At 37.3% G+C, this 23,719-nt stretch overlaps 1 protein-coding gene across 2 annotated transcripts in view; it reads left to right on the top strand.

The window, feature by feature from the left end:
- The window catches only part of glis3 (GLIS family zinc finger 3), a 49,492-nt gene that overhangs the window by 11,700 nt on the left and 14,073 nt on the right, over window positions 1-23,719 (top strand). For both annotated transcript variants that reach the window (XM_051121280.1, XM_051121279.1), the window contains exons 4-6: window positions 556-1,618; window positions 19,953-20,114; window positions 20,241-20,351. In XM_051121280.1, coding sequence (XP_050977237.1) covers window positions 556-1,618; window positions 19,953-20,114; window positions 20,241-20,351 — 1,336 coding nt within the window. The remainder of the gene's footprint in view (window positions 1-555; window positions 1,619-19,952; window positions 20,115-20,240; window positions 20,352-23,719) is intronic.

The following is a 23,719-nucleotide window of genomic DNA, read 5'->3' as shown; positions in this document are numbered from 1 at the left end:
TCTGGACATTTAAATGTTTGCAGGATATTAAAAATAGACATTCAAAATAACATTTTGGGTGAAAATAAAGTTAGCAGAACTCTGTAAGAAACATTTTTGTAACCATTAAATTACTCTAGAATCAGGACAAGAAACTTGGGACATTTTAACACTGTATAGACATTTATTAAAAATAAACATTGAAAATAATATTGTATTTTGGGTAAAAATAATGTTAGTAGAGAATCCTGGACATTTTAACTTTTTTTTTTTTTTTAAACAATGTTCCCACAATGTTTTTATACCCTAAATTTGTTACTTGGGTAAAAACCGGACGCAGCATGACATTTAAGTGAATAACAACTTAAATGACTTAAATATAGACTTGGGAATTGTGTAGATTACTATTATGGATCTGATTTTGGAGCTTGAGAGCCACAATCCCATTTAAATGAATGGAAAAGAGCAACTGGGATATTCACAAAGTAGACAGAAAGTCATTTGCAACATTTCATTCATGACATTTAAACCTGTGTAATTTTTAAATCTGTGTAATTTTTGGGTGATCTACTGCAGGTGTTTGCTGTCCAGAGAATCTTTAGCGTCGACCACCCTCAGCATCGCAGAGACGCAGTCGATTCGCAGCAGTAAGCTGGACTGGCCCTACGGATACCGCGTTCTGCCTCCACTGGGGCTTCAGCAGGTGTCTAATCAGATTGCAGAAGCAGCTGATCCGAATCTCGTTCCCGGGACCTCCATGTCCGAATCCGTCTCCAACCCCGCGTCTCTGCCGCATTATCTCTTCAAGGAGGACGGCAGCAGTCCGCGACTCTCGGCCCGCTCCAAAAAGCGAGCGCTGTCCTTGTCTCCGCTCTCGGACGGCATTGGCCTCGACCTCAACTCCATCATCAGAACCTCGCCCACGTCGCTGGTGGCGTACATCATCGGTTCTCGCACGTCGCCGGCCTCACGTCCCACTCCTTCTCCTCTGCAGTCCGACGTTTGCGGACACCTGCTGGGCATCAGAGGCAGCTGCATCCCTCATCCAAATCCTGGCAAACACATCACCAAAGACAGGTCCATTCAGACGCTCTCCGGCGACACCGAGAGTTTCCGCATGCAGCAGTTGGAGGCGACGCCGCTAGAAGACCAATTCACCAATCTAGTGGTGGAGCACCAACTTCTACCCGAAACGGCGACAAAAAACAGCCTGTCGCCTTCGATACAGCTTCAGTTTGAACTGTCTGCCATTATCAGGACGCCTAGTCCTCCTAGAGGACCTCCACCGCCCTATAACGCCCATCTGCGAGGTTCCCACGTTCATATCCCAGCGGTCTCTCAGGTGTCTTCGGACAACCTGAGGGTGCTTCCGTCAACTCTCTGCCCGATGCTGGAGGAGGATGAGGAGGAGGATGCGAGCGGAGGACACTGCTGCCGATGGCTGGACTGCGGCACCGTTTACGGCCAGAGAGAGGAGCTGGTCAAGCACATCGAGAAGATCCACGTCGACCAGCGCAAGGGTGAGGACTTCACCTGTTTCTGGGCCGGATGTCCACGCAAACACAAACCTTTCAACGCACGCTACAAACTGCTGATTCACATGAGGGTGCACTCCGGGGAGAAACCCAACAAATGCTCGGTGAGTCGAAAGAGTTTCAAAACCTGGAATCTGACAGTAAAATTGTTTCTATATATGCAAGCACAGACTAAAAAATAAATACATGCAATAACAGTAAATAATAATTATGCATGCATAAATACACAAAATTCAAAATTACAATTTAAAAAATGTAATATATATATATACACACACACACTGACCAAAATTATAAATGCAACACACTTGTTTTTGCCCCCATTTTTCATGAGCTGAACTCGAAGATCTAAGACTTTTTCTATGTACACAAAAGGCCTATTTCTCTCAAATATTGTTCACAAATCTGTCTACATCTAATCTAATGTCCTTTGCCGAGATAATCCATCCACCTCACAGGTGTGGCACATCAAGATGCTGATTAGACAGCATGATTATTGCACAGGTGTGCACAGGTGGGTGGCCACTCTAATGAAAGGCCACTCTAAAATGTGCAGTTTTATCACACAGCACAATGCCACAGATGTCGCAAGTTTTGAGGGAGTGTGCAATTGGCTTGCTGACTGCAGGAATGTCCACCAGAGCTGTTGCCCGTGAATTGAATGTTCATTTCTCTACCATAAGCCGTCTCCAAAAGCGTTTCAGAGAATTCGGCAGTACATCCAACCACCTCACGACCGCAGACCACTTGTACACCAGCCCAGGACCTCCACATCCAGCATCTTCACCTCCCAGATCGTCTGAGACCAGCCACCCGGACAGCTGCTGCATCAATCGTTTTGCATAACCAAAGAATTTCTGCACAAACTGTCAGAAACCGTCTCAGGGAAGCTCATCTGCATGCTCATCGTCCTCATCGGGGTCTCGACCTGACTGCAGTTCATTGTCGTAACCGTCTCAAGTGGGCAAATGCTCACATTCGATGACGTCTGGCACTTTGGAGAGGTGTTCTCTTCACAGATGAATCCCGGTTTTCACTGTACAGGGCAGATGGCAAACAGCGTGTATGGCGTCGTGTGGGTGAGCGGTTTGCTGATGTTAACGTTGTGGATCGAGTGGCCCATGGTGGCGGTGGGGTTATGGTATGGGCAGGTGTATGTTATGGACAACAATCACAGGTGCATTTTATTGATGGCATTTTGAATGCACAGAGATACCGTGACGAGATCCTGAGGTCCATTGTTGTGCCATTCATCCACGACCATCACCTCATGTTGCAGCGTGATAATGCACGGCCCCATGTTGCAAGGATCTGTACACAATTCCTGGAAGCTGAAAACATCCTAGTTCTGCACGGCCAGCATACTCACCGGACATGTCACCCATTGAACATGTTTGGGATGCTCTGGATCGGTGTATACGACAGCGTGTTCCAGTTCCTTGCCAATATCCAGCAACTTCGCACAGCCATTGAAGAGGAGTGGACCAACATTCCACAGGCCACAATCAACAACCTGATCAACTCTATGAGGAGGAGTAGTGTTGCTGCATGAGGCAAATGGTGGTCACACCAGATACTGACTGGTTTTCGGACCCCCCCAATACAGTAAAACTGCACATTTTAGAGTGGCCTTTTATTGTGTCCAGCCTAAGGCACAGCTGTGCAATAATCATGCTGTCTAATCAGCATCTTGATATGCCACACCTGTGAGGTGGATGGATTATCTCAGCAAAGGAGAAGTGCTCACTAACAGATTTAGACAGATTTGTGAACAATATTTGACAGACATAGGCCTTTTGTGTACATAGAAAAAGTATTAGATCTTTGAGTTCAGCTCATGAAAAATGGGGGCAAAAACAAAAGTGTTGCGTTTATAATTTTGATTATATATATATATATATGTGTGTACTGTGTATATTAATAATGTATGCATAAATACATACATGTAATTTAAAAATATTTACATGTATACATATATTTACATAGAATTTATATCATATGTACATATAAATATTTTCTATATAAATATAACAGTTTTCTTAAATATATACATGCATCTGTGTGTATTTATATATACAATATATATGCACAGTACACACATATATTTTATGTAAAGACAAACTATGCTGCATGCGATTAATCACGATTAATCATTTAACAGCCCTTGTATATATACCCCAACACATTATATGTAAAATATAGGTAATTTAGAAAAAAAAAAAAAAAACATCCAACAAACCCCAAAATCATTACAAAAAAAAAAAACTGTAACTGGAAATAAAATAAACATTAATTTGAATACTACCAGTTGCTAAGGTACGACAGCGTTTTAGTGCCATGTTAGAAAATTTAAAATCTAAAATTACGAGATTAAAGTCGTAATATTTTGAGAATAAAGTAAAAATTCAAAATTATGACAATAAAGTCGAAATGTTTCAAAAATAAAGTAAAAAGTTTGGCAAAATGTTGCAAGAATACAGTCAAAATGTTTTGAAAATAAAATCGAAATGTTTCGAGAATAAAGTAAAAATGTTTCTAAAAAGTAAAAATGTTTCAAGAATAAAATCTAATTGTTTCGAGAATAATGTTAAAATGTTTCGAAAATAGTTAAAATGTTTTGAGAATAAAGTCAAAGTGTTTCGAGAATAAAGTTGAAATGTTTCCAGAATCTAAATGTTGAGTATAAAGTCGAAATGTTTCTTAAAAAAAAAAAAAAAAAAAAAAAGTAAATATGTTTCGAGAATAAAATCTAAATGTTTTGAGATTAAGTCGAAATGTTTCAAGATTAAAATCTAAAGGTTTTGAGAATAAAGTTGAAAATTTCAAGAATAAAGTCGAAATTACAAGAATAAAGTCGAAATTGACATTTATTATTCTCGTAATTTCGACTTTATTCTCAAAATATTATGACTTTAATCACGTAATTTTAGAATTTCTTTTTTTAGCGTGGCCCTAAAACGGCATCATACTAAGGCAACATTTCTCTTTTTTTTAAACCTGCAGTGCTAAAATAACTAAAACTAAAATAGAAATGAATAAAGACATAATTAAAAAGTTTTTTACTTACTAATAAAAAAAAAAACAATACAAAATATTAATAGAAAACTATAATAGTATCCATCCATGTAGCCACCTATCTATAGCAAAAATGATATATAATACTATTTAAGTACTATTTACATTGTAAACATGCTGTAAAAATAGCAGCGGTGGCAGATGGTAAAGTGATAGTGCAGATATGTGACATTCATCATTGACACGCATGTGATTGACAGTGTTAGGTTACATTTCAGAATCCTGTTGTTGCTCAGCTGAACACCTTTCTGCTTCACTGCCAGTAATTCAGAGGTGAAATGTCTTCTAATATCTTTGCTTAATGTGCAGACACAGCTATACATAAGCCAACGCCGTTCAAAATAACCCTCTCTTTGCAATTGTGTTTCCAACGTGAACCACCTTAGAATAAATTAAAGAACCATTAAGGAACTTTCTTTATTTAGAGTAATAAAGAGATGTGCACAAACAAGCACTTTATTAAATGCCTGCGTTTTAGAGGATCTGGTGATCGGGACGGCGCAGGGTAACGACACCCCCCAGTGGTCGCATCCATTGATCTGTTGCATTTCATATTTGCAGCACATTGCAACACTGCAGTGCATCAGGGAATCGCTTGTTTTCTTTTGTCTGTTGTTGCAGCATTAACAGCATTTCTAGTGGAGAAAAATCCCTTTGTCTTTATGTTTAGAAGAGACTCTTCTGAAGCTTTAAACTAGCTAATAAACACCATTAGGACATCAACAACAAAAAAAGAAATCCCTGGCGATATAATCAGTATAGCTGTGTGCTTCAAAGTGCTGTATTATGCTTCATCTGTGATTTTTCTCCTCTCTTTTAACTCCAGCCATCAGCTAATTAGTGATTATCCTTGATAATTGACATGGGAGTTTGTGCAATTATGCAGTTATTAAAAAGGGACAAAAGACTCACATTTAAGCTCTGGCAGAGACACGGCTGCCTCCTGCCATACACTTCAATCAAACGGACAGCGTGCTGGATGCAGTCAGAGACGACTGACGTGCCGCATTCGCTCCGGGAGGCTTTATTTATAAACAAGACTTGCTGGAGAAAAAAAGTGGTGCTTGAATGTACTGTAAAAAGTATGATTTTTTTAAATCATAGATAAAAATCAGATAAAAATTAAGGTCATTGTTTACTCACCCGCATGTTGTGTGATTTATCTTCTTCTGTGAAACATAAGCAGAATGTTTGGAACTGACAGCATCAGTCAAATTACTTTTTATCATATGGACTATTACTGCCAGATTAACTGCATTCTTAAATTTTTAAATAAAATTAAATGGTTACAAAGCAGGGTTTCTCTGGGTCTTAAAATGTATTCGTCTGCTTTTACACAAAGTCTTAAATTCATAAAGTCAAGACATTAAATGCACAAACTGCAAAAAAACTGCCAGTATTTTTATTAGGGATTTTTAGATGTTTGTTTTCCCAGTATAAATATCTAAACATCCTACTTGAAATGCAAAATGAAGAAATTAAGTCTTGTTTTCTCAGAAATTACAGTAAGTGAGTTTATGCTTAACCCTCTGGTGTTGTTTGGTCAAAAAAATTTTTAAAAATGTTTTACACCAACAGGGGGTTAAAACAAGAACAAATATCTGTCAATGGGGATTAAAAACTTAAGTTAATTTTTTAATTAAGTTGATTTTTTTGACTCCATTGGCCAATATTTATGCTCGTTTTAATAAAAAGAAAAACTTAATTTGGATAAATTTCTCAGAAAACAAAATGTATCATGTCAGCGCGGATCGCGACTCATTTTATTTGAATCATTCAATTCGCGAAATGATTCACAAACTCGTTCAGATCTTAATCAAATGATTCACGATCCGCTCTCCGAGCCTGAGGTCCCGTTTTGAATAATGATTCGCGAACCATCATGACTCGAAGAGCGGGTCGCGAGTCATTTTATTTGAATCATTCAATTCATGAGATCACAAGATCTGAATGGGTTTGTGAATCATTTCGCAAATAAAATGATTCCAATAAAATGATTTGCGATTCGCGCTCCAAGTGCTGATCTGAAATGATGGCTCGCGAATCGCAAATCATTTTATTGGAATCACACATACCTATTGGAATCAGCGACGCAACAAAGTTCAGAATCCCTCAACTTTATGCAAATGAAGAGCGACTGTCGGGAGCGACAGCCAATAGGAAAGAAGACGGTAGAGCTCACATGATCGTTCTCCTCTCAGCCATAGATAAACATATGCAATGGAAAAATATAGGCTATGCTTCTCATTCGTTTTTGTTTGTATGTACAGATTTAACTTATATTTATATTATATTTAGTCTTCTGCCTCCAAAATGTTTGAATTTAGCAGCAAGAAACCTGATTCGCTGTCAAGGCAACCAGTAGTGAGAACGCCCACTAGCAACCTCATCGCCAGCCCCTGGCGACATGCAGCGACAGAAGTCGCTGCTAGTGTGAACGCAGCATTAGTCAAATGATTCACGATCCGCGCTCTGAGCACGAGGTCCCGATCTGAATATTGATTCGCAAACCACCATTTCAGACCAGGACTCGGAGTGCGGATCGCAAATCATTTGATTTGAATCATTCAATTCGCGAAATGATTCACAAACCCATTCCAATCTGAATCAAATGATTCGCGATACGCGATTTTAATCCCAATCTGAAACAAATGATTCGCGAGACGCGATCCGATTAGAGCGCTTCGAAACAGTGAATCATTTTGTGACGCAGTGGTTTAACTGATTCTGAGTTTCTGAAATCTCCCTTTCACCCATTACTACGTGCTTTTTAAAGAATTATTACAAGCGATGTTGAAATTTGAAACTGAACGTCTCTTTTCATTTGATCTGGTTTTGCTAGTGAATCGCTTGAAATGAATGATCGAAGTCAAAGTGGTTCCAGTAAATGACTCAATTGATTTGGTTCTTCTTTTCCTCTTTTTGTCTCTTCAGCCATGATTACATGATAGTACTACAACTGGCTTAGCTTGCTAGTTTTATGACATTACCTGAAATAAGTGAAAAAAGTATTATGTTTTTCTGAATTGTGTGAATTTTGCGTGAAAAGACTGCATTTGTCTTTCAATAATTCAAGCACTTTTTAAGTACCTCTTCGGGAATATTGCTATTTTCAAGGGTTTTTTAGGTCTTACATTTCAAAAAGTCAAATGCAAGCACTTCAAGCACCTTGTACAAACCCTGTTTTCAGTGTATCTTGATTTAAAAACATTTAGACACATAAAGAATCAGAAGTACAGTAAAAGTTATTTCCATAACCTAGTTAACCATTTCTTTTGTTAAATAAATTTTAAAAAATGTAGGAAATTTATTGGTTGTATTTTCAGTTCTACATTTACATTTCGAGAACATTTTGACATATTGTGAACTGACATAAAAGTCTTGACCTTCATAAAACCTGCAAAGTTTAATTCATACAACATTTTAGAATAATTACTGATAAAGAAAACTGAGCTGAAACCCTGAAAATGGTACGAAAACCATTTTGTGACATTTTAAATGCATAGAAACAAAGTAAGGTGTGATTAGTGATTTTAGCACGTTGCTATGGGGTTGCTAGGGTGTTGTGGTGTTGTCGGGGGTTTGATCAGATCACGATCTGTAAGCAGAATCTCCAGCAGAGAATAATTCTCATTTAGACGCTTTCGAGTAGGAAATCTGCCTACATGTTTGTCCTCGGGTGTTGTGATTTTCTTCAGCAGCGTGTTTGTTTCCTTCAGCGATCTGAGCTGATCAATCATTAATAGCTCACACATACCTGTGGTCAACCTTTAGCTCCACACACTTACTCATTAAAGAAGCCTTCGCTGTTGCCATGGCGCCGGGAGCAGTCGGATGGTTTTCCAGTGAGTGTAATCGAGAGCTAAAGAAAGACAAAGAAAGACAAAACTCAGAGTGTTTCCTGTGTAAACTGCAGTCGTTTGTTGTCTGTGGACTGAATCACGCACACAAACACTCGTCAGCGTCACAGCGCAGCGTGTTTGAGCACTAGTTGAATGGAGTAAACAGATCCGTGAGTCACTGCAGCATAATGACACGGATCTGATGTCCTGAACAATCACAGACGAGTCCCGGCATGCTCAGCACCCGTCTGCACACACATCTATCTATGTATCTATCTATCTATCTATCAATCATCTGCCCAACTACCTATCTGATTATCTATCTGCCTATCTACCCAACTATCTATCTATCTATCATCTATCTATCTACCAACAATGTATCTACCCAAATATCTATCCATCCATCATCTGCTCGACTACCCATCTGTTTATCTATCTGCCTATCTACCCAACTATCTATCTTTATAGACTGTGTATTATGTATATTATCTGTCTATTTCTCCATAGAATCTGTATGTTTATCCATCTATCTACCCAACTATCCATCAGTTCCTCCACCCAACTATCTATCAGCTACCTGTCAATCTATCCAAATACCCATCCATCATCTGTCTATCCATGTACTGTATATCCTTCTGTCTATCCAACTATCTATGTGTTTATTTTTGGGTCTGTTTATTTGTTTATTTATCTTTGTATGTCTGTCTATGTATCTATGTATCTATCTATCTATCTATCCATCTACCCAACTATCATCTACCCAACTACCTGATCTGATTATCTATCTGCCTATCTACCCATCTATCTATCTGCCTATCTACCCATCTATCTATCTATCTATCTATCTATCTATCTATCTATCTATCTATCTATCTATCTATCAGTTCCTCCACCCAACTATCAGCTACCTGTCTGTCTATCCAAATACCCATCCATCATCTGTCTATCCAACTATCTATCTTTCTATTTCTCCATCTGTATATCCACATATTGTATATCTTTTGCCAACCCAACTATCTATCTATCATCTGTCTATCTACCAACAATGTATCTACCCAAATATCTATCCATCCATCATCTGCTCGACTACCCATCTGTTTATCTATCTGCCTATCTACCCAACTATCTATCTATCTTTATAGATTGTGTATTGTGTATATTATCTGACTGTCTATTTCTCCATCTATCTACCTCACTGTTGTCTATCTATTCATCCATCAATTTCTCCATCTATCATATGTCTGTCTTTCTGTATGTTTATCCATCTATCTACCCAACTATCCATCAGTTCCTCCACCCAACTATCTATCAGCTACCTGTCAATCTATCCAAATACCCATCCATCATCTGTCTATCCATGTACTGTATATCCTTCTGTCTATCCAACTATCTATGTGTTTATTTTTGGGTCTGTTTATTTGTTTATTTATCTTTGTATGTCTGTCTATGTATCTATCTATCTATCTGTCTATCTCTCTATCTATCCATCTACCCAACTATCATCTACCCAACTACCTGATCTGATTATCTATCTGCCTATCTACACATCTACCCATCTATCTATCTATCTATCTATCTATCTATCTATCTATCTATCTATCAGTTCCTCCACCCAACTATCAGCTACCTGTCTGTCTATCCAAATACCCATCCATCACCTGTCTATCCAACTATCTATCTTTCTATTTCTCCATCTGTATATCCACATACTGTATATCTTTTGCCAACCCAACTATCTATCTATCTATCATCTATCTACCAACAATGTATCTACCCAAATATCTATCCATCCATCATCTGCTCAACTACCCATCTGTTTATCTATCTGCCTATCTACCCAACTATCTGTCTATCTTTATAGATTGTGTATTGTGTATATTATCTGACTGTCTATTTCTCCATCTATCTACCTCACTGTAGTCTATCTATTCATCCATCCATTTCCCCATCTATCATATGTCTGTCTTTCTGTGTTTATCCATCTATCTACCCAACTATCCATCAGTTCCTCCACCCAACTATCTATCAGCTACCTGTCAATCTATCCAAATACCCATCCATCATCTGTCTATCCAACTATCTATCTTTCTATTTCTCCATCTGTATGTCCATTATATGTTTATTTATCTTTGTATGTCTGTCTATGTATCTATGTATCTATGTATCTATCTATCTATCTATCTATCTATCTATCTATCTATCTATCTATCTATCTATCAGTTCCTCCACCCAACTATCAGCTACCTGTCTGTCTATCCAAATACCCATCCATCATCTGTCTATCCAACTATCTATCTTTCTATTTCTCCATCTGTATATCCACATACTGTATATCTTTTGCCTATCCAACTATCTATCTATTATCTGCCCAACTACTTATCTGATTACCGATCTGCCTATCTACCCAACTATCTATCTGTCTATCTTTATAGATTATGTGTATTATGTATATTATCTGTCTATTTCTCCATCTATCTACCTCACTGTTGTCTATCTATTCATCCATCCATTTCTCCATCTATCATATATGTCTTTCTATGTTTATCCATCTATCTACCCAACTATCCATCAGTTCCTCCACCCAACTATCAGCTACCTGTCAATCTATCCAAATATCCATCCATCATCTGTCTATCCAACTATCTATCTTTCTATTTCTCCATCTGTATATCCATGTACTGTATATCTTTTTGCCTATCCAACTATCTATCTATCGATCTATCGATCTATCTATCTATCTTTATAGATTGTGTATTATGTATATTATCTGACTGTCTATCTGTCTTTCTATATGTTTATCCATCTATCTACCCAACTATCTATCAGTTCCTCCACCCAACTATCTATCAGCTACCCGTCTATCTATCCAAATACCCATCCATCATCTGTCTATCCAACTATCTATCTTTCTATTTCTCTATCTGTATATCCATGTACTGTATATCCTTTTGCCTACCCAACTATCTGTTTATTTTTGGGTCTGTTTATTTGTTTATTTATCTTTGTATATCTGTCTGTCTGTCTGTCTATCTATCTATTTCATGCTGATATCAATTATTATTTTCATCTGCTGGACGATGAAACCGATAACAAAATCCTATAAGTGCACAAATGCACTCAGAAAACACATTAACACTACAGACCCATCTAAACACCATTGCAATGTATGAGTGTGTACACTCACTGTACACAAATAAAAATTGTATGGTATTGACTACTATGCCAAGGGCTTTTTTTTCGCACAAATGATTATGGTAATCATTGAGTATGATAGTATATTATTACGATACTGTCCCCTGTACCATGGTAGCACACAGTACTTATTGTGCTTGATGCCTCTGGCTGTGTTTGTGCTATTCTGATTAACACATGCTGTAGAGACGCCAAACCTGAAACTCTGTTGTTTTCTTAGTCGCTTAAAACAATCACCATCACGATCAGATCTGCCAAGAATGGTAGCGGTTTTTAACAGCTGTAAGGAGGGAAATGACTCTCTAATCTGCCTCTTAAGAAACGTTCTTTGTTCATGCGGAATGGGATCAGAGCTTTTAACCGTTTAACAGATCCGATCTCAAACAATAGAGCTTCAAACGCCCGTCACAGCTAAAGTACAGCGAGTTTCACTTGTTTTGATCATGCGAGTGATTCCTCATCCTCCGGTTTCCAGTTGCCTTTGCAAACTTTACGATTTTGATCGACCTTTCACTTCAAAACCCACATAAGAACATAAAGGCCTTACGTTCTGCTTTATCGTATGAGCGAATGCAATAATTTATCACTTCAAATAACAAACCCTGTTGAGACACATTAATCTCTGGCGTTTCCTAACCTTAAATAAATGATAATGAAAAGTTGTAGTTGTCTGGGTGATGCTGAAGCGCTGGCACGCGGAGGAACGTTCGCTCGACTGCTGGCACTCGCTGTCATTATGCGACGGCGCATGGCGTGCTGCCACGGCCTGTCAGGGGCCGCTTGTGACTTTGAGCGGCACATTGGAGCCATGTTGCAGTCTATTCAGGGCTCGTTCTCTGCGAGCGGCCAACAGAGCTCTGAGCTTTATTAAATAAAGTCCATGTGAAAGGTCCTCGAGTGCACAGACACGCCTGGACACGGCTGGACGTCTGGCACTGCGCTGCGTCTGTTTTCCCAGCAGGCCTGATCTGAATGCTTATTGATCGACTCTTTTCTGTGGCTGGTGTTTGTGAGGCAGAGGACAGCTGGGATGGTTAAGGTGTAGTTTAGTTCCTTAATGATTCACTGGTAATTAGGGCAGCTGTAGTTATTACTTCTGACTTTAATGACTCTTGTCAGTGAGCTTAGGGGCTTCTGGTCCAAGACAAACAGTCCCAGATCAGTCGTCTTCTGTCTGTAGGAACAAAGAACAGACAAGTTAAGAAACAAGCTCTGAATCCATCTATCTAGCATCCATCCTACCTGAATGTATGTCTATCCATCTGTCTACCCAACAATCAATTTCATCTATCCAACTATATATCTGACTCTCCATCTATCTATCTATCTATCTATCTATCTATCTATCTATCTATCTATCCATCCATCCATCCATACCCCACTGTTATCTATCTATTCATCCATCCATTTCTCCATCTGTCTATCCATGTCTTTCTGTATGTTTATCCATCTATCTACCCAAGTATCCTTTCTATTTCTCCATCTGTATATTTATGTACTGTATATTCTTCTGTCTATCCAACTATCTATCTATCTATCTATCTATCCATCTATATGTCTATCATTATGTCTATGCATCTGTCTACCCAACTATCATCTATCTATTTATCCATCCACCTGTCTGTCTATCTATCTATCCATCTATCTATCCATCCATCCATCCATCCATCCGCCTATCTACCCCACTGTTATCTATTAGTTCATCCATCCATCTGTCTATCCATCATCTATATATCGATCTGATTGTCTATCTATCTTCCCAACTATCTATCTATCTATCTAGTTATGTCTATGCATCTATCTACCCAACTATCAACTATTTATTTATCCATCCATCTATCCATCCATCCATCCATCTATCCATCTATCTATCCATCCATCCATCCATCCATCTATCATTATGTCTATGCATCTATCTATTGATCCATCCATCTATCTGTCTGGTTATGTCTATGCATCTGGCTACCCAACTATCATCTATCTATCTGTCTATCTATCATTGTCTATGCATCTATCTACCTAACTATCATCTATCTATTCATCCATCCATCCATCCATCTATATATCTATCTGATTATGTCTATGTATCCATCTACCCCAACTATCTATCTATCTATCTATGCACCCATCTACCCAACTATCATCTATCTATTCATCCATCCATCTGTCTATCCATCCATCTATATATCTATCTGATTGTCTATGTATCTATCTACCCCAACTATCTATCTATCTATCTATCTATCTATCTATCTATCTATCTATCTATCAGTCTATCTGATTTCTATCCATGTACTGTATAGCCTTCTGTCTATCCAACTATCTATCTGTTTATTTTTGGGTTGTTTATTTGTTTATTTATCTTTGTATATCTGTCTATCTGTCTATCTATCTATCTATCTGATTAGGTCTAGGCATCTGTCTACCCAATTATCATCTATCTATTCATCCATCCATCTGTCTATCCATACATCTATATATCTACTCCAACTGTCATCTACCTATCTATCTATCTGATTTCTATCCATGTACTGTATAGCCTTCTGTCTATCCAACTATCTATTTGTTTATTTTTGGGTTGTTTATTTGTTTATTTATCTTTGTATATCTGTCTATCTATTTATCTGATTACATCTATGCATCTGTCTACCCAATTATCATCTATCTATTCATCCATCCATCTCTTTATCCAACTACCTATCTATCTGATTACGTCTATGCATCTATCTGCCCAACTATCATCCATCTATTCATCCATCTGTCTATCCATCCATCTATATATCTATCTGATTGTCTATGTATCTATCTACCCCAACTATCATCTATCTATCTATCTATCTATCTATCTATCTATCTATCTATCTGATTTCTATCCATGTACTGTATAGCCTTCTGTCTATCCAACAATCTATCTGTTTATTTTTGGGTTGTTTATTTGTTTATTTATCTTTGTATATCTGTCTATCCATCTATCTACCCAATTATCATCTATCTATTCATCCATCCATCCATCCCTCTCTCTATCCAACTATCTCTCTCTCTCTCTCTCTCTCTCTCTATCTATCTATCTATCTATCTGATTTCTATCCATGTACTGTATAGCCTTCTATCTATCAAACGATCTATCTGTTTATTTTTGGGTTGTTTGTTTATTTATCTTTGTATATCTGTCTATCTATCTATCTATCTATCTGATTACGTCTGTGCATCTATCTACCCAATTATCATCTATCTATTCATCCATCCATCCATCCCTCTCTCTATCCAACTCTCTCTCTCTCTCTCTCTCTCTCTCTCTCTCTCTCTATCTATCTATCTATCTATCTATCTATCTGATTTCTATCCATGTACTGTATAGCCTTCTATCTATCAAACGATCTATCTGTTTATTTTTGGGTTGTTTGTTTATTTATCTTTGTATATCTGTCTATCTATCTACCTATCTATCTGATTACGTCTATGCATCTATCTGCCCAACTATCATCCATCTATTCATCCATCTGTCTATCCATCCATCTATATATCTATCTGATTGTCTATGTATCTATCTACCCCAACTATCATCTATCTATCTATCTATCTATCTATCTATCTATCTATCTATCTATCTGATTTCTATCCATGTACTGTATAGCCTTCTGTCTATCCAACAATCTATCTGTTTATTTTTGGGTTGTTTATTTGTTTATTTATCTTTGTATATCTGTCTATCCATCTATCTACCCAATTATCATCTATCTATTCATCCATCCATCCATCCCTCTCTCTATCCAACTATCTCTCTCTCTCTCTCTCTCTCTCTCTCTCTCTCTCTCTCTCTCTCTCTATCTATCTATCTATCTATCTATCTATCTGATTTCTATCCATGTACTGTATAGCCTTCTATCTATCAAACGATCTATCTGTTTATTTTTGGGTTGTTTGTTTATTTATCTTTGTATATCTGTCTATCTATCTATCTATCTATCTGATTACGTCTGTGCATCTATCTACCCAATTATCATCTATCTATTCATCCATCCATCCATCTCTCTATCCAACTATCTCTCTATCTATCTAGGACACACTGCAGATTGTTTTCAAATTGTTCAAACCGCACTGCTGATTAACGCCACTAATTAAGATTCATTGTTAGCACTTACTATCACTCATGTTTGTTTGTGATCATTATTTATAAGTTGGGAACAGGCAGGATTCTGGAAAGATGACAATCTGCATACGTGAAAGAACTGCACAAAGACTGTGCCTTTCTCCCACCGCTTTTAGAAACAATCCCGATTAATCCTGATCCCAGACACTCAGCGTCTCAAACAAACAGCATGTATTGAGGCACAAACCTCGAGTACCAAACGCATCCAAATGCCTGAGTGGAGCAGAATTCCTCTGCTAAGATTTACGAGCAAACGTCACCTCTGCCAACGCAAAGAAGAGAGGAAAAAGAACAGAATTCCTGTCCATTAGTGACAAACCTGCAAACAATCCAGCAGAAGTACAAATCGTTCTGTTCACTCAAAACAAACCTTCAGTTCAGCCTTTAGAATATAGATTCATTTTAAATAAAGACCAACACAAGCTTTGTGATTAAAGTCTCTAAATGACACCCACATACAGCACTGCTATTGATATCTACTGTACTAAAATAACTACTTCATTATAAAGCAATCAAAACATGCTGACAAAAACACACCATTAATGTCCAACCCTTGGACTTCAGCAGCTTCCTCTTATATAAGATGATCTCGGAGCAAAGGAATTCTAGCTATGGTTTTCAGATGATTTTTAGTGGGTAATCATTTATTCCGAAACTGTATTTCTGAAAAATAAATGAGGTCAGGACGTTTGTTCACAGCTCAGTGGTTTCTGGTATCCGTGACTGTGATCACTGGCATTCCTGTCAGGACATTAGAAAGGACAAAGATCAGGAATGTCACATTCCTCCAAGATGAGGCCACTGCAAAATCGTTGTGATGTCATTAATTAAGGTCAACAGTCAAGCCTTTGATGTTACAATTTGTGCAATAAATAGTTTTATATGGGTAGCTGACAAATAGTAAAAGACAATTTTTGAAGTCTAATCTTTGAGAAAATATAAAGGGTCACTAAATTCCTCAATTATTTCATACATTTTTTTGTTTTTTGCTGAACTGTACGATACATTTGTTCTATGGTGAGATGTAGCAAAAATTAAGAAAAAAAAACTTAATAATATATAAATAGCATGAGAGAGATTTATCTTCATTGTTAGACATTTCTAATTTCTAAAAACAAATCTGGTTCTTTTATGTGTGTCACACCATAGGACATTATGTCACACCATATGACATTACGTCACACTAAAAGAACAGAAATGGTTGCTATTAAAGTATTTCTATTTAATTTTGAACATGTCAAAAGAGAAAGGAAGTTTAATTGTGATACAAACAATATCAACATGTTTTTTAAACAAAAAATAATTTTCAACAAAATTCAGTCTCTTAGCCAATCCGTATGTTACTGAAACTCTTCTAGCCCCCTGCTGCATGTGCGGCACAGATAAATATGATTGATGTTCAAACTATATTCATTAAGATGTGAATGAATTTTTTAAAACTATATGGCTACTCTTTTTAAGGCATCATTTTAATTCTATTTACTTTCTGCATCATACAGGCGTCACACCGGAGGACATTTTCTATCACACCAAAGGAAGTTTCAGCCTTTTGTGTCAATTAATGACTTTGCTATTCCGAGCTAACCGGTCATTAGCAGTCAGCAAGACACATTTGTATAATTTTCCATGATTATGTAGTTTAACATACATTTTTTAATGAAATATATAATTTAGGTGTGTCACACCAAAGGACAACAAAATGTAACACTTTTGTAGTGGTTCCAAAAAAGTTAAATATTTGAAGAATTCTGAGACAAAAATGTACCATGTGCACGTCATGGGGGCTTGACGGGGGACTTCAGTAACACGACCACGAATGGGGTCTTTCAACTAATTTAAGTTTTCTCTGGAATTGGCTGATTTAAAATCAGGATATGGTGTCGCACCAGAGGACATGGTTTTCAGAGACAAAATGTGAAAAAAAATGATTGGCATTTACTAAAATAGACACTTGTACAATTATGGCAGAGGTATTTCTTAACATTTTTATGCTTTTATTTTAAATTTATAAAAGCTGTAATTTATTGAACCATGCTTGAGACAGTCACGCCATAGGACAATTTTGAGATTTGGCTCAAAATTTAAAAATCTGGTTCTATTATGTGTGTCACGCCATAGGACATTACGTCACACCATATTTTATGTGTGTCACGCCATAGGACATTACGTCATGCCATATTTTATGTGTGTCACGCCATAGGACCTTACCTCACGCCACATTTTATGTGTCATGCCATAGGATGTTACGTCACGCCACATTTTATGTGTGTCACGCCATAGGACGTTACGTCACACCACATTTTATGTGTGTCACGCCATAGGGCGTTACGTCACACCACATTTTATGTGTGTCACGTCACATTTTATGTGTGTCACGCCATAGGACGTTACGTCACACCATATTTTATGTGTGTCACGCCATAGGACATTATGTCACACCATATTTTATGTGTGTCACGCCATAGGACGTTACATCACGCCATATTTTATGTGTGTCACGCCATAGGACGTTACATCACACCATATTTTATGTGTGTCACGCTATAGGACGTTACATCATGCCACATTTTATGTGCGTCACGCCATTGGACATTACGTCACACCATATTTTATGTGTGTCACACCATAGGACGTTACGTCACGCCACATTTTATGTGTCATGCCATAGGATGTTACGTCACACCATTCTTTATGTGTGTAACACCATAGGACGTTACGTCACGCCACATTTTATGTGTCACACCATAGGACGTTACGTCACGCCACATTTTATGTGTCATGCCATAGGACGTTACGTCACACCATTCTTTATGTGTGTAACACCATAGGACGTTACGTCACGCCACATTTTATGTGTGTCACACCATAGGACGTTACGTCACGCCACATTTTATGTGTCATGCTATAGGACGTTACGTCACACCATATTTTATGTGTCATGCCATAGGACGTTACATCACGCCACATTTTATGTGTGTCATGCCATAGGACATTACGTCACACCATATTTTATGTGTGTAACACCATAGGACGTTACGTCACGCCACATTTTATGTGTGTCACGCCATAGGACGTTACGTCACGCCACATTTTATGTGTGTCACGCCATAGGACCTTACGTCACACCATATTTTATGTGTGTCATGATTGGCATTTACTAAAATAGACACTTGTACAATTATGCCGGAGGTATTTCTTAACATGTTTATGCTTTTATTTTAAATTTATAAAAGCTGTAATTTACTGAACCATGCTTGAGACAGTCACACTATAGGACAATTATGAGATTTGGCTCAAAAAAATAAAGTAAAATAAATCGATAACACTGCAGCTTTTATAACGACATGTCCATGTAGGACAAAGAAATATTCAATGATGTACTGAATTTTAAACAACGACAATATTAATTATATTCATTTTTAACTTGTGGGACAGTGAAAAAGCCATGTCACATCAACAACCCATATGCATAATTATACATAACATCTGGGTGTATATATAATGTATTTTTTCATTATGCATAACAAGTATTATTTTATATAGACATTTATAGGCCATACAAAACAACAGCTTGTGGCTGGCTAATTTCATCTCCCCTGTGATGATGGTTTTACACAGAAAATGCTCATCATCAAATGGCAGCATCATCAAGAATTAACTATTACACACCTTTAGACACATTCCTGAAGACTATGACTAAGCGTGAAAGTATGAAGCCTCGTTAAGGTGTCGCACGGCTGACCGCTGAGTTCAGACTGAGCTCCAGAGATCATCATCCAGGAGAACGGATGAAAACACGTCGCCTACTATTGCTTCTGCATTTTCTCCATTTTAATTAGCTTATTTAATAAGGCATAATAATAATTGCACAGAATAGTGTTGGTTTAATCTAATGAAGATGGCACAAAATAAGCAGAGGGACCGTGAAATGGCACACGACTGGAAGCCAAGAGTGAAATTTGAGCGAAATTGCACCAAAGTCTCCAGAGTTACGGATCTGTTCATTTACAATCGCTGTACAGTAATGAGAGCTTGAATAGACATAAACTGGTCATTTGAGCAGCAAAACACTGACCCCTCCTGGTCAATCTGTGTCATGTAGTCTAGACAGAGTGTTTTAAATGTTCAAAGTGACCCATCTAACCTTTTTATTCTGTCATATCTTCTTTTTATCTTAAGTTTGATGGCTGTCAGAAGGCGTTTTCCCGCTTGGAGAACCTAAAGATCCATCTGAGGAGCCACACGGGTGAGAAACCCTACGTGTGTCAACACCCCGGCTGTCAGAAAGCCTTCAGCAACTCCAGCGATCGCGCCAAACACCAGCGCACGCACGTCGACACGGTGAGTGGAGCCTGAAAACCTCACGCAAGGCGGTTTCTTGAGTCTATCTGCAGTTTAACACTCCCACGCAACACACCTGCAAACAAGAGGCGCAGACGTGTGCACTAACAGATTGTGTCTCTGCAGAAACCCTATGCGTGTCAGATCCAGGGCTGCACGAAACGCTACACGGACCCCAGCTCTCTGCGCAAACACGTTAAATCACACTCCCTAAAGGAGCAGCAAGCCAGGAAGAAGGTACAAAAATCATCAAACACACTAAAGCAGAAGTCGTCTTAATTCAGTCAACAGTTATTCACAGTGTTGGGGAAAGTTACTTTTAAAAGTAATGCATTACAATATTGCATTACTCCCTAAAAAAAGTAACCAATTACGTTACTTAGTTACTTTTTTATGGAAAGTAATGTGTGTTTAAATTTGGGCAGGGCTTGCTTGTTTGTTTTTAATATTAAAAAGTTCTATTTTTGGCAAATGTAAAAGCCCTTTCACACCAAAAGCCTCAGGCTGAGTAAATTCAAGCCTCAAGAACGCAGAAGAAAGTTTAACACTCTTCAGCAATAATTAAAAAAAAAAAAAAAAGGAAGAAGAAATGTTAGTTTATCTTGAGTAATTTTTGCTTATTAGTATGGTTGAATTGGATCATAGAAGGTTGGTAGCAAAAACACTGGTTAATAAAATGGGATTAAATACATAAAGGGTATTTGTTTTATTAAACATATTTAATTATTGCAGGTTTACGTCATATTCTGAGTTGCATTTCACTGTTTCTATTTATTTTGAGGAATACGGAATCAGTTTTTGTGAGTGAGACGAATTAATGCATGTTCACATTTATTCTAGAACTAAAGTAATATCGTACTCCTGATATCTCTCAACATGGGGACAGCAGAGCTTTCAATCAATAAATGGAAAAAAGTAACTGGCGTTACTTATTTGAAAAAGTAACTTTTCTTGCAAATTAAAAAGTAATGTGTTACTTTGCTAGTAACTTGTTACATTACCCCCAAAACTGGTTATTCACACTCGTGTCATTCCAAACTCTGATGCTAATTTGTTTTTGCATGTACCACAAAAATGAAAATGTAATTTTAATTCATTTTCTAAAATTTGACTTTAGAAGACGTGGAAGGTGCACTAATGGAAACTTTGGAATAATTAAAGGAAAAGTCCACTTTCAGAGCAACAATTTACAAATAATGTACTCACCCCCTTGTCATCCAAGATGTTCATGTCTTTCTGTCTTCAATCGTAAAGAAATTATGGTTTCTGAGGAAAACATTTCAGGATTTTTCTCCATATAATGGACTTCATTGATGCCCCGATTTTGAACTTCCAAAATGTAGTTTAAATGCAGCTTCAAAGGCTCTAAATGATCCCAGCCGAGGAGGAAGGGTCTTATCTAGCGAAACGATCAGTCATCTTTTTTGAAAAATAAACATTTTATACTTTTTAAGCACAAAAGCTGGTGTAGCACAGGCTCTGGGATGCGCGTTCACGACGCTACGTACTATTATTTCACGTCGAAAGGTCACGCGGAACTACAGACCCAGTGTTTACAAAGCGAACGTGCAAAGACTAAGAAAGTGCAAGTAAGTCAAACACTGTTTACAAACAAAAAGATACAACGATGTCGGACGATTCTGAAGTTGTAGGAGAAAATAAGATGGAGTTTTTCCGCCATTCTCTACCTTTTTGAGCCGGAGTACACAGACGATGAACTTAGACATGATTCCTAGTAGCGATGGAAAGTTCGGATCTTTTTACCGACTCGGACCTTTGAGCTTCGTTCAGCAAAATGAACAAATCTTTTTTCGAGTCATTTCATTCATTTTAGCAAAATCAGCATCACGTGACGCCCCATAAGATGAACGAATGACTTGGAAAAACCCGAAGACTCGAAACAGGTGAACTAATTCCAGTACAGAACCTAATAGGCTGTTGCGCATGCGCCACTGAACGAATCACTCCCCGAGATGACTCGTTCTTCACGAGTCACATTAAAGATTCGTTCAAAATGACCAAATCGTTTGAAAACGGCCCGTGGACGCGCATCCCAGAGCCTGTGCTACGCAAGTTTTTGTGCTTAAAAAGTATTTTTAAGTATTTGTATTTTTCGAAAAAAATGAGCGATCGTTTCGCTAGATAAGACCCTTCTTCCTTGGCTGGGATTCTTTAGAGCCTTTGAAGCTGCATTTAAACTACATTTTGGAAGTTCAAAATCGGGGCACCAGTGAAGTCCATTATATGGAGAAAAATCCTGAAATGTTTTTCTCGAAAACCATCATTTCTTTACGACTGAAGACAGAAAGACATGAACATCTTGGATGACAAGGGGGTGAGCACATTATTTGTAAATTGTTGTTTTGGAAGTGGACTTTTCCTTTAAGAAGGTTTAAAGAAATCTCATCTGCTCAACAAGGCTGCATTTATTTGATTAAATAAATTTAAAATAGCTGTTTTGTATTTGAATATCTGTTAAAATGTAATTTATTACTGTGATCAAAGCTGAATTTTTAGCATCATTACCACAGTCTTCAATAGGATTATGGTTTGAATTTTATCGATTCCGATATTTAACGATTCCTAGTTTTGATTCCAATAACATTAAAAAGTCAATAACAATTAGGTCAAACATTTTTATTCTGTATTTTTACAAAGCTTTCTGTTGCAGCTGAATAAAATGAGCAAAAATCAGCAGCCTACAAAACACAGGAACTTTTGCCTATAGTTTTAACAAAAAATACCACAAAAACTACTAATAAACGACTAGTATCGATTTCAAACATTAAATTGTTAAAGGCAAGTAAACAGTCAGTAATAAAATAGGAACAAGCAAATAAATTAGCAAGCGCATAAATACAACTGAACAAATTACAGGTATAAAGAAATTGAAATCAAAAGCTTAAAAACACACATGCATAGTTTTCTTTTCATAAAAAATTACAGATTAATTCACTAAATTTACGAAAGATATTCAGTGAAGATCAGTGAATGATTCTTTGTTTTTGTATTAACATTAATGACAGGCAGTATGTTTATTAGGTTACTGTCTCTTTACCACCGAACGCATGCGGATCTAAAAATACTGTTGCAAAGGCGTTTTCTCTCTCATCTGTTTACTTTTGACAAACAGCCGTTTATGATGATATACTGACGTATTTGTGCATATTGGAGTTTTTCTCCTTACTGTGCTTAAATCGTTTGATTTTCTAAACTTTAAAATCGCATTAAAATGCGAACACAGGAATATTAACCGAAATGCATGTATTTTATTGAATGCTTGGTTCTTGGAAATTTGGAGCCGGTTCTAAAATGGAACTGGTTCTCGATCGATACCCGACCCTTCAGTGTCACATGATCCTTCAGAAATCATTCTAATATGCTAATATGAAAACAGTGATCCATAACCATTCAAGCGTTTGTGGTAAGGAGAAAATAAATAAAATAAAAAGTAAAAAATATTAATACTTTTATTCATCAAGGATGCATTAAATCGATCAAAAGTGATAGTAAAAAGATTACAAAAATTTCTGTTTCAAATAAATGCAGTTGCTTTTAAACTTTCTATTCATCTGTGAATCCTGAAAAATAAAATGCATCGTGGT

This window comes from Labeo rohita, chromosome 10, assembly GCF_022985175.1.
Source record: "Labeo rohita strain BAU-BD-2019 chromosome 10, IGBB_LRoh.1.0, whole genome shotgun sequence".
NCBI lineage: Eukaryota > Metazoa > Chordata > Actinopteri > Cypriniformes > Cyprinidae > Labeo > Labeo rohita.
This window is presented reverse-complemented; position numbering and strand designations above follow the sequence as displayed.